Source organism: Vollenhovia emeryi, unplaced genomic scaffold, assembly GCF_000949405.1.
Source record: "Vollenhovia emeryi isolate VEMERY1.0 unplaced genomic scaffold, V.emery_V1.0 DF939511.1, whole genome shotgun sequence".
NCBI lineage: Eukaryota > Metazoa > Arthropoda > Insecta > Hymenoptera > Formicidae > Vollenhovia > Vollenhovia emeryi.
The window spans coordinates 27,667-40,299 of record NW_011966855.1 but is presented as its reverse complement, the minus strand read 5'-3'; the positions used below and the strand labels follow the sequence as shown (position 1 = coordinate 40,299).

Sequence of the window (12,633 nt, the reverse complement as noted above, 5' to 3'; positions counted from 1 at the left end):
TGCACCGCTCCCAAAATATTGGCCCTATCTGATCAGATTTAATCAGACATGAGTAGATCTGATCCGGTCCTAGCGGACGAGGTCAGATAGGATGGGGTTCCGTCGTAGCAGCGGCCGTGTACGGACGTGTGGCATAGAGCTCCCGTATAGTAGTATTGATAGTGCGGCTATATTATCTTTGCGGCTTATAATTGTAGCATCACCGTGTTCCGCGTGTGTGTAAGGACTGGAGGAAGTGGAGGCGGAGTGGAGAAATTATTAATAACGGAGTAAATAACGAGTAAAGTTTGCCACTGCTGCTACGTGCCGTGTCACCGTAGCAAGATGGCCGGTTCCCCCACTCACTTCGTCTCTACGTGACTAATGAAAACCAGTGAATATGTGGAATTAAGCCCTTTTGAGGGCTCAAAAAGACTAGAGTTAACTCCGTAGATGACCTCTGGCCACTACTGGAGTGCTTCCGTGAGGGACTTACATCGGATGGCAGCGGATACGGACTCCTTCTGTTGGAGCGGACTGCCACGATTATATAAGTGACTTACGCCCTTTGGGCTCCGTACGTATCCGGACCGTGAAATTACACGGCCCATGCCTATAATATCGTGAACTGCCATTTGATGGCCTTTTGATAGTTAGGCAATATATTAAAATGTCTTTGTGTTCTCTAAAACTCATCGCGCCTGCGTTTTAGGCCTGACTGTTTATTCCTTTTAGTTTGACCATCTAGGTTCAGTTTACGTTTATGTTCTTTACCGATATAGAGGCCCTTACTTATTTCCTTCTTATACGCCAGAACGGCACGAGTACAATGTGTGTCGATAGCAATAAACTTTAAGTTTGTTTGAAGTGTTTTATGTCTTATTCTGCCCAAAACTATCCTGATAGAGGAGCGCTATTCTGTCAGGTTATGGGCCCAGACTGATAATAAGTGATTGTTCGGGCTAATAAGTGTGCAGCCGCGAATCCTTTGTGACGCGTCGTATCGAACGGGAACTCTCTATCAGTCATGGCGGAACAGGACAGGTTCAAGGTCCCTTTGTTTGACGGGACGAACTTCGACAACTGGAAATTTCGCATGGAAACGTTGTTGGAGGAACATGAACTACTCGAATGTGTAAAGAAGGCGTATACGTCAATGGTCACCATTGAGGAAGCCGATAGTACGGCAGTGCGTTCTGCAAAGGAAGTACAGTTGGAACAGTTCAAAAGGAATTGATCGAAAGTGTAAATCACAGATTGTACAGCGGATTGCGGACAGCCATCTTGAATACGTCAAAGATGAAGAAACAGCGCATGGGATCTGGACAGTTCTGTCAAACACCTTTGAACGGAAAGGCATAGCTAGCCAACTTAGACTCAGAAAATTACTCCTAACCATGAAATATTCGACATCGGAAACAATGGGAGGTCACTTCCTGAAATTTGATAGGTTGATACGAGAGCTGCGCTCTACAGGGGCAAAGCTAGAGGACACGGACGTGGTGTACCATCTGCTGTTATCTATGCCTACGGAATACGACGTAGTGGTAACAGCGATCGAAACGTTATCGACCGATAAGTTGACTCTTAGTTTTGTGAAAAATCGTTTACTCGACGAAGAAGCGAAACGAAGCGGATCAGTCGAGGGGGCGCAACACGATGGCAGATCTTCGACGGCGTTCGTGACTGCAGCAAATCATGGCAAGGCTAGTGGAAATAAACAACCAGCGTCAAAGCGTTTCCCGTATAAGTGTTACAACTGTGGCCTGATTGGTCATAAAAGAACTGATTGTAAGAAGAAACCAAAGAAGAACAAAAACTCGGAGGTTGCGAATGTTGCGGCTGAAGCCAATACTGAAAGTGGTACAAGCTACACCTTTTGTGCAGGAGAAGAAAACTTTGTTAAAAACTCTGACTGGTATTTGGATTCTGGTGCGACGGAACACATGGCGAACGAACCTGTTAGTCTGAATAATGTAATACCGTTGCCAAAACCATTAAAAATAAAAGTGGCAAAATCCGGTCAAATTCTAACAGCAAAGGAATTTGGTGAATAGAATGTTCAGACTCTAGTGAATGGAAAAGTAAACTCAATCACGGTTAAAGATGTTTTGTTGGTGCCGGGTTTACAGTGTAATCTCTTGTCAATCAGGAAGTTAAACATAAATGAATTTACTGTAAGTTTTGAAGACAGTAAGGGAGTGATTCGCAAGGGAAATACAGTCGTGGCAATTGCGTATCGGAAAGACAAACTATATAAACTTGACTTTTGTGAGAGGATGGAAAGTGCCAATATGTGTGCGGTGTCAGAAGATGCGGAGCTATGGCACAAGAGGTTAGGCCATATCAGCAACAACGGGCTGAAGAAAACTTTGAGCATCACTGATGGAATCAAGATCGACAAAGAAGCCAAGGCATCGAAGTTGTGTCAGTACTGTGTTGAGGGGAAACAGACGAAGCTTCCTCATAAACAGGATCGGGTAAGAGCTAAACGTCCGTTGCAGTTAATTCACAGCGATCTCTGTGGTCCGATGGATACAACTTCATATGACGGGAAGAAATACGTATTGACCTTTATAGATGACTTCACGCACTTCACGGTAGCCTACACTTTGAGTTTGAAAAGTGAAGTACTTAGACACTTTAAAATGTTCAAGGCAATGGCTGAAGCGCACTTTAACAAAAAGGTGAGTCGTTTCAGATGTGATAACGGCCGAGAGTATATTTCCAATGAAACAAGAGAATATTTCGAGAGTAACGGTATACAATATGAATTTACAATAAGGTATACTCCACAGCAAAACGGGGTTGCAGAACGTATGAACAGGACAGTTATAGAAAAGGCTCGATGTATGATACTTAATTCAAACACAAACAAACGTTTTTGGACGGAAGCAGTGCTGGCCGCTGTATACCTGATCAACCGTAGTTCAACATGTGCCTTGCAAGATAAAGTACCGGAGGAATTATGGTACGGTGAGCGACCAGATCTTCGGAAATTGAGGGTATTCGGAAGCATAGTCTATCTACATGTTCCCAAGGAAATTGTAGGAGGAAAATTTGAATCTCGTTCGAAGAAATGTCACATGATGGGATATTGTACTAACGGATATCGGTTGTGGTGTCCTGAGGATAATAAGCTACTTTTTGGTAGAGACGTCGTATTCGATGAAACGAAATTTAGTTTCGAAACTGACTACTTCTATGACAAAAGTCTGCCAAGTCAAACGGAAACGGAAGATAATGACAAATTGCGGACTGAAGGCGGAGGAGCAAGAGTTCTGGAAACCAGCGACGATACTGAAAATCTCAGCGAAATAGAGAATCGAGAGGACAAGGAACACTGGAAGAGGGCTGTACAAGAAGAGATAGATTCATTACAGAAAAACGAAACGTGGGATCTTGTGGAATTGCCGCCTGGAAAGAGAGTGATCGATAACAGATGGATATTTAAAATTAAAAGAGACGAGAATGGAGATATCGAGCATTATAAAGCACATTTAGTAGTCAAAGGGTGTTCACAACGAAAAGGTTTTGATTATTCAGAGACCTATGCACCAGTAGCTCGTTTGACCACGGTTCGAACTCTACTATCTGTTATTAATCACAGAGGTTTATTGGCGAGTCAAATGGACGTCAAGAACGCATTTCTTCATGGACACATCGAAGAGGAAATCTATATGAAGCAGCCAGAGGGTATCAATAACAAATCCAATCTTGTGTGCAAGTTAAACAAATACCTGTATGGATTGAAACAGGCGCCACGCGCTTGGAACGCTAGATTTGACGAGTTTGTGAGAAATCTGGGATTTAGAAGATCTGAAAATGATAAGTGTTTGTACATCCGTACGAATGGAAATTCCAAGATCTATCTGCTGCTGTATGTGGATGACATCATCATTGCTGGCGATAATGAAAAGGATTTACATAAATTAAAGGCCTGCCTGATGAACGAGTTCTCCATGAAAGACCTGGGAAAATTGCATAACTTTCTGGGTATTAAATTAGAAAGAACGAAAGCTGGAATGTTCTTAAGTCAAACAGCTTATATGAAGAATCTGTTGTCTCGTTTTAAAATGAACGAATGTAAAGCAGCGAAGACTCCGATGGAAGTCAAACCGTGGAAGGAGCAGGACAACCTGAATAAGGAAAGTTTGGAGTGCATCATCGAGAAGAAACCATATCGGGAACTCATCGGATGCCTCATGTACCTGATGTTGACAACAAGGCCGGACTTGAGTGCCTCAGTGAATTACTTCAGTCGCTTTCAGAGTAATGCCATTGATATGCACTGGAATGGTTTGAAACGAATTTTGCGTTACATAAAAGGCACGCTCAACTATGGACTCCTCTATCAGCCGTGTGGACGTGGAAACGGCGCAGCGCTGATAGGATATGCTGACTCAGACTGGGCAGGAGATGCAGATCGGAAATCGACGTCAGGGTTCCTGTTTCGGGTATACAACGCTACAGTATTATGGGCAACGCGTAAACAAACCACTGTAGCCCTGTCTTCTACAGAGGAGTACGTGGCATTGGCTAATGCTGCAACAGAACTGGTTTGGCTGCGAAATTTATTGCGTGATTTTGATGTAATTTTTGATGGTCCCATCGTAATTTTTGAAGACAATCAATCTTGCATTCATTTGCTTGACAAATGGGAACATCGTAGACTCAAACATATAGACGTAAAGTATAATTTTATCAGAGAACTGTTTACTAATAAAGTGATTGATGTTAAGTATGTTCCGTCGAAAGAACAAGTTGCGGATATTTTTACAAAAAGTTTGACTGGTGAGCACTTTATAAAATTGCGTGAATCACTTGGTATTACGGAAATGTAAAATTAGGTTATTGGTATTTTTTTGTTCTGTTTAAGATGTTTTATGTAGGTACGTCATTTTTGTGTTATATTGAGGCGGAGTGATAGATAGGCAATATATTAAAACGTCTTTGTGTTCTCTAAAACTCATCGCGCCTGCGTTTTAGGCCTGACTGTTTATTCCTTTTAGTTTGACCATCTAGGTTCAGTTTACGTTTATATTCTTTACCGATATAGAGGCCCTTACTTACTTCCTTCTTATACGCCAGAACGGCACGAGTACAATGTGTGTCGATAGCAATAAACTTTAAGTTTGTTTGAAGTGTTTTATGTCTTATTCTGCCCAAAACTATCCTGATAGAGGAGCGCTATTCTGTCACCTTTTATGTTACCGCGGCATAGTTTCAGTGTGAACGTTTTATAATATTGTGTCGTGCATTAATAATCGAGACTCGCGTATATGTTGCGGCCGTGTAGGGTGCGGGCGACCGTGGCCACGGTACCGTGGCGGTCTCGCCATCTTGTACGCTTGACGCGCATCGTCTCCGTGGGGTTGTTCCCTGGGCTTGGTGCCCTGTGACCGGGCGCTATTTCGTGGCGGCGTAGTGATGCGCGGCGGCATCGGGGCCATCGACTCCGCCGCCATTGTGGTTCGTCTTCGTGACGGGTGGACGATCGGTGCGCGCCCTCCACTTCGTTAAAAATAACCCTACCCACCCTATGTCAGAGGTGTGGAGTGGATCTCGTTTCACGTGGAAAGTTGCAAACCTATGTGGAACAGTACAATGGTGGAAGTACATGCGTGGGACAGTATGTTCCGCCCCCCCCTTCGGGGGGGCTCCACTTCGTTAAGATATAACCCTACCCACACTATGTCCGAGATGTGGAGTGGATCTCGCTTCACGTGGAAAGTCGTAAACCCATGTGGAATGGTACAATGGTGGAAGTACATGCGTGGGGACAGTATGTTATTTTCCGCCCCCCTTCGGGGGGGCTCCAATTCATTAAAATATGACCATACTCAAACCATATCTGAGGTATAGAGTAGATCTCGCTTGCTCGGTCAGTCTGCGCCGCGAGAAGAAGCGTGCGCGCGCGTGTGTGTTCAACCCGTACCGATTGGTGCGGGAGGGGGCAGATGTGACCTTGTAAATGAAAACGGTAGTTTGTTTATGATTTTAAAGGTAACTACACAGGCATTTTAATAAAAATTACTAAGAAAAAGTATTAAAAGTTTTAGTTTTCAATTTGTTATATCTCCTAAACCAATGCCGTCCTCCACTTTATTCTTGCGGGGAATTACTTAGAAAACTCTCTCCTACAACATACCTAAGTGACAACGAAATCGGTGAGGTGTGACCTATTCTGCATATTTACCTAATTATTATTCGGTAAATAATGTTACTATTTGTATTTTTAATTTCTTGAAAAGTGAAATCATAAGAAAACATGATAATTAATGCAGAATTTTAACGGTTTTCTTTAAAAATATTATTTTATATTCACTTTAACATTATTTTAGTATTTTTCACTAAATACTAAAATTATAGTTATAAAAATTAATTAATATTTTTAAGGAAAGACAACGAGATACCGCATTAATTATTATGATTTCATGTAAAATTTAATTTCAAGAAATTAAAAATGTTACTAAATAGTTATACCGTCATTTATCATATAATGTTAAATTTATACACTCGGAAAAACCCTATACTTGTAGTGTATTGTTCGTAAGGGTGGCCGTATGTCCGCTAGGATCCGATCAGGGGATCGATTATGAATTTTTTTACACACGTGAAAAGTGACTTTCTCCATTGCCTTCTTCTTCTATGTCCTTCGCTAGAAAAAGGCAATGGAGAAATTTTTCACTCTTCACGTGTGAAAAAATTTATGATCGACCTCCAGACTACTCATGTCTGATTGGATCTGAGCAAATACAGATTATTCTTGTCATATCTGACCTCGTCCGCCAGGATCAGATTAGATCTACTCATGGCTGAGTGGATCTGATCAGATATATGTATATTATTCTTATCCTATCTGATCTTTTTTTATTTTTCTCCGAGAGCAGGGGAGAAATGCTTTATGCATTCAACACGGGCAGCCGAACCCGTGGATATGCCCGGACTCACCCGAGAAGCGGGCATACCAGGCTAAAAAACCCCTCTCCTTGGACCCCCCTCCGCACTATAGGCGAGTCACCCCGGTGGACCTGTCGAAGGCATTACTTCGGAAGCGACCCGCCCAACAGTGGCAGGCTTTATAGCCTCCAATCACAGGCGGCCATCGAAACGCCCACCGTCCTAACCACACTCACTCATAAATAAATAAATAACAAATAAATAAATACATAAATAAATAGATACATTTAACCTCATACCAGATGGAAACACATCTCATTCATTCTTCTCCTTGTTAGGACGGCGGAGTGGGTGATCCACACGACAACAGACACTTTAGCCAGATGGTAACATTCAAATAAATAACTCCCCTATAGAGTAAAGGGCTAGGTGTTTCCTCCCATTAGGACAACCACACATCTGCTACTACGTGTACATACAATTAATAACTACACATACATTTATATATGTATTTATACGGACAGAACAGAACCGACAAGAACGCGATAGGTGTAACAAGAAAGATCCCACTGTTATAGAGTTACAATTATCGCCCGAACTTAGTAACACTAGCGCATTTAACAAAATCTCGCTGTGTATATAAGAAGCTACGCAGGCCTCACGCGCAGCCCTCTCTTCGTACCAGGGTACTTACATCTGTACCCAACGCAGTTTTATATCAGGCAATCGCAAAATATGTGTCCATAGGGCGGCTCCCCAAGGGGGCCGGCCAGACCTCCAAGATGCCCACATGATCCGCGGCCACGAAGCGCTCTCTGTCCCAGTTGTGCCAGATCTCGTCCGGAGAGTGGGTCTCCCCTTCCGGGAACAGCGAGTCCATCAGTTCCCCGAGTGTATCGGGGCTCAGAGTCTCCGATAGAGCGGGAGAAGACCTCCGAAGGCAGCCCATCACCATCTTATATGGCAGGCCCCACAGGTCGTCCTCTACTCCTAGTAGGAGTTCCTTCCATGCATTGGACTTTGCAATCTTGATCGCCTTCCGCAGAGTCCTTTTGGCTACCCGGTAGACTCTGTCCAGCTCTTCATTTGGGTTTCCAGACGCTCTTGCCCTCGAGCACTTCCTTCGAGCAGCGATGTACACTCTTCTTGTAGTGGCGACTTCCTCATTCCACCAATACGTTGTTCTCCTTGGTGGGCGAATGCCAGCCCTCCTGGCCGCAACATCGCAAGTATCGGAGATCCACGCTCCGACGTCGTCAGCCAAACAATCCGGCGAACGATTCGCGTCGAGACCGGAACTGAGGAACTCAAACGTTGACGCCAACAATTCAGCGTCCAGGCCTTTTATAGACCAGCGCGGGTATGGTTTCTTAATACTAATGTTCGCGCTATTTACATTATTTACAGGACGGTCACAAATTACGAACGCAATCAGTCTGTGGTCGGACAGCGTCTCCATATCGCAGATGACGCTCCAGTTTTTGACCTTGTCCGCGTACTGAGCCGAGACCCACGTGAGATCAACAATGGAGGATCCCTGGGGGCGCACACATGTGGGTTTGTTCCCTTTATTACAGAGGACCAGGTCGAGTTGGTCAGCCAAACCAAGGAGTACCTCCCCCTACGGTCGTCAGCGGGGGACCCCCAATATACTGATTTGGCGTTAAAGTCTCCACAAATAATGACGGGACCGCCAGCAGAGGCCACCGCGTCCGATAGTCTGTCAATAGCCTCTAAGAAACGCCCAATGCTAATGTTCGGGGATATGTATACCGATATCACTCGCACATCGCCGAAGCTCACTCCAATGATGTTATTAGAGCGGTGGAACACTACACAACCGGGCCCGACAAACTCCGGGCTCCACAATATGGCCGCAGTTGAGTCCGAACTCGAGATCCAATGGGCGTTGTCCGCGGGAATTCGCCATGGCTCAGCGAAGCAGCAGACACCTATTCTGTTTTCGAGAATATACTGCGTCATGAGGTCCTGTGACGCTCGGCTACGATTAATATTAACTTGGCAGAACCTAAGAGCCATAAGTCTGTCGAGTGGGTCCCGCTCTCCGATCGCGGGGTTGAGCACTGGGACAATTAATTGTACCTAACCTATGTTCCGGGTTCAACCCCTTGTCTCGACACACCACGCAACATGAGGGAAACGAACACTCCCTCAGCGCATGGTCTTCTCCTCCGCAGTTGAAACACGCTCGTCCTCTTTCTGTCGGCGAGCGACAGCCGCCCCTCACGTGACCGAAGTCCCAACAACGGAAGCACTGGACCGGTCGTGCCTTGAGGAGTACTATTTTCGCCATTGTCCATCCTACATTGATGGAACCCGCCGCCGCCAGTCGATTGGCTGCTGCCAAGGGGCACTGCACCCAAGCCGAGCACCCGGGGATCTTCTAAATGCGCCCACTTTGATGTCTCCGAGCGTGCAGCCGCCAATGTCGATTAATGCTGCCTGTAGTTTATCCGGAGAAATGGAACTATCCAGTCCGGAAACTCTCAGGCATCCGCCTTAGCTGAGCCATCTTCGCCAGAGATTTCAATTAGAAATCCTCTGTTAGCAGCAACCCTGATACGGGGTTTCATGATCCCCATATCCCATATCCCATATCCCATATCCATGATCCCGGTACGAGCTCGGATTCTGGCCGTCCGAGGACACCACGACCTCGGAGTCCGTGAAAAGAGCCATACTATTGGCTCTTAAAGGAGGACGGATTTGGATGTTCTCCACAATCTTTGGCACACCCTTCTCCATGGGTGGTGGACCGTCGTCGAAGGCCCTCTCCTTCAGGGCCGCAATGTCCCTCTGTAGATGCATGAGGATGCTCATCTCCTTGGTCAAGCTAGCCTCATAGTCCTCCAGCCTTTTGTTGGTCGATTGGTCCGTGGATTCCCCCGGTGGGGGCAGCGGCCTCAGTCAAGGCGCGAGACCCGTGCTTACGGGTAACGCGAGGCTTCACCGTCGGGACCGATGGTTGTTTCACCACGGGCGGCGCCATGGACCGGGTCGTCTCGCGAGGTGGATTTTGATCCGATCCTGTCCCTCAAAGCATTCAATTCCGCGCTTAATGCGGAAACACGCTTCTGTGAATCTTCCAACTCAGCCTTGAGTTGGCTCTCGGTTCTCTTGGCCATCCTCAGCTGACTTGACAGATCTTCATTCCGCTTCCGTAAAAAGGGAACGTCTCCGGCATCTTCCACCCTCTCGGAAAAGACCAAGATTACGTCTTTAAGAAGCGCGATGCGGTCTTTAATCGCACCCGAGATTCCGCCTTGGAGCTTGCTGCTCTTGATGCGCATCGCATCTATCTCTTCCAGCCACACCTTGGCCATGCCTGCTATCTCCGCGGAGGGCAAGGACGCGTAAGATTCTCTAGGGTCTTTTCTCAAGGCAGGAACCTCCGGACTGGGAACATTAACCCTGGGCTGGGCCGGATTTCTGCCTCTCCTGAGCCTCTTCTTCCTGGGCTTCCGGTTCCTTTGTCTGGGCGATGAGTCGTCCACCGGGCAGTCCTCAGAAGAAATCACTATTGGCTCGCCCACAGGGCGACCACCCGTCCCCTCCTCGGGCGGGGAGTCATCCGACGTCACTAGTGGACGGAGCCACTTAAGCTCCTCCTGACCGGCTCGGATTCCGATGAGATCACCTCCTGCGAGACCGCCTCGGGCGACTCCGGGGAATCCCTCTTTCTTTTAGCTGAGACTTCTATTTCCGCAGCTCTCGATCCCTCTGCCTCGCCAAACGATGCACTTGGAAGGTGGTCGATGTTTCCAGCTGCAATCGCCTTATCCGTCGTAGACAAAGGCAACTCCAATGGGTCCACCATCTCCTCGCAGCTCAGCATCTCCGCCGTGCTGCCGTCTTCCTCTTGAGTGGACAGAGCCGCCGATTTGTCAGTTAGATCAGTAATCCCCTTGCTTGTTAACGGCACGGTTAGCTCCTCAGGGTTACCAGGCCTGAGGAGTTCGTTCGGGGAAACGCCGTGCCGGTCGTCGGTGTTCCGAATCACCGACTGAGTGTTCTCTATTGTGCTCATGACGCCGCATAATGGGGTACACAGCACAAAAATCTCTAAGTCCGGGGACAGTCCGTTGCCATAAATCACTACACCTTAAATCGTGGTCCATAGACAGGCGGTCGTACCGAAGATCAGTCCAGCAACCCAGCCAGAACGCCGGTGCCAAACGACCCGACGCCCTGCCTGGGAGGTACCCCAACGCAAATATCCGGGCGAAATATTCGGTCGATGTGGAGGACACCCGGATCCTCCACATAAGCCTATTTACAATAGGGGGGCGGCCGGTACCCTACTGGGACCGTTTGCGACCACAAAATTAGTGTCCCTGTAGCCATGCCCCTCGACACGGTGCCTAACGCCTTAGGCTGGGACAGTAATTCCACAGTGTCGTAAATTACGACTATGGATCCCTCAACGCTATATGTATGTACAGTAGCGACTTAAAATTAGCGCACCATCGCATCTATATCTTACACTATTTACAGAAATCTTACAGCGATGTGGCAACAGTATATACAATCTATACCCTACAACGCATAACGCGCCTACAGGATTAAATCAGTGATAGTGACTTAAGTTTGACGCACCATCGCCTCTATATTCTACAGTACGCCTACTATTTACAGAACTAATTTAGCGATGATAACGTCCGCAGTCACACCGACTTCAGGGACGGACCTCGGTAAGAGCCATGCTCAACTACCTAGAAGGACAATCTAGTACGTCTTTAACAAGCCGCTCAGGACTTAGGTTAATCGATGAAAGGTGAACATCATACAAAGATGCCACAGTATATGATAGCCAGGGAATAACTACATCGCTACTCATACAAGACACCCGGGCTCTACCTTCGAAGCCTTTGTTTGCTACATGGGGTTTACCCCTTAAAACACGACACGACCGGGCCGGAGTCCCTAAGGACTTCTACAGCGATCACGCCGTTATCAAAAAACGTCACGATTCGATAAAGTCATGACGCACACAACCGTGGTTACCCCATTGGCGGCACTCGAGTTGGCCACGACACTATCCGGCTCATTTATATAGCCCGACGACTAAATTTTACATCCGAGAAAGTGCCAAGGGCCCCACGCCACGCAGCGGCAAGTCCCCGAACTCAGCAGCCAGAGTATCTCATATTAGGAAACGCAAACGCGTCGTCTGCGCCTCCGTAGGTCGAATCGTCCCGTGGTCAAAAATAATAAATTGCCGGAGAAACCAAACAATCTAAAATCTCCCTCAAATTCAGCCTACCCTCAGTGTTCGCGATTTTAACCAGTCCGACACGTTGGTCCCGCGGTAATCAAGCAGCTATATCTAAATTCCTCATGGTCATTATGGCCCAGGTGTCGTAAGAACACCGCCAATCGTACTCGAACAATACGGCGCGATCTGTCGCCTTATGGGCAGTTCTCAATTACATCTGCCCACGCCAGGCGGGCTCGAGATGCGTGTGAAACAACAGATGGTCCTTTACTCTCATTTACTGACGGCCAGCTCAAAGCGCATGAGCGCGAGCGCTCCGAACACCAAGATATTAATTCTCACGGAACTCTAATCTCTCGAAGAGTACGCGGTGTTTAATCTATGCTCACACACGCCGACTTCGGCAGGATATCCTTGTCATGCGTGCAACGCATCCAGGGAAGCCGGCACAACCCGCCGGACCATAGGCAGCACCTACCTCAGCCAATCCGAGCAGGCCAGTGACGTGCGCAGAG

The 12,633-nt window shown here is 46.9% G+C and overlaps 2 protein-coding genes across 2 annotated transcripts in view; one reads left to right on the top strand and one right to left on the bottom strand.

Moving 5' to 3' along the window:
• Positions 1-7,600: 7,600 nt before the first annotated feature.
• Positions 7,601-9,196, bottom strand: LOC105557357. Its single transcript, XM_012004573.1, has 3 exons — positions 8,991-9,196; positions 8,536-8,884; positions 7,601-8,419 (listed from the first exon to the last, which is right to left on the bottom strand). The coding sequence occupies exons 1-3, from the start codon at positions 9,194-9,196 to the stop codon at positions 7,601-7,603; spliced, it is 1,374 nt and encodes a 457-aa protein (XP_011859963.1).
• Positions 9,197-11,245: 2,049 nt separating this feature from the next.
• LOC105557356 (zinc finger BED domain-containing protein 4-like) overlaps positions 11,246-12,633 on the top strand; it is a 6,670-nt gene continuing 5,282 nt past the window's right edge. Inside the window, exon 1 of the mRNA XM_012004572.1 lies at positions 11,246-11,301. Coding sequence (XP_011859962.1) covers positions 11,246-11,301 — 56 coding nt within the window. The remainder of the gene's footprint in view (positions 11,302-12,633) is intronic.

Coding starts and splice junctions, on each gene's coding strand:
- LOC105557357 (XM_012004573.1), bottom strand. CDS start 9,196: ATGGCGAAAATAGTACTCCTCAAGGCACGACCGGTCCAGTGCTTCCGT. Junction 8,885..8,990: donor GGGTTGAACCCGGAACATAG/GTTAGGTACAAT, acceptor TATTAATCGTAG/CCGAGCGTCACAGGACCTCA. Junction 8,420..8,535: donor GAGACTTTAACGCCAAATCA/GTATATTGGGGG, acceptor GTGCGCCCCCAG/GGATCCTCCATTGTTGATCT.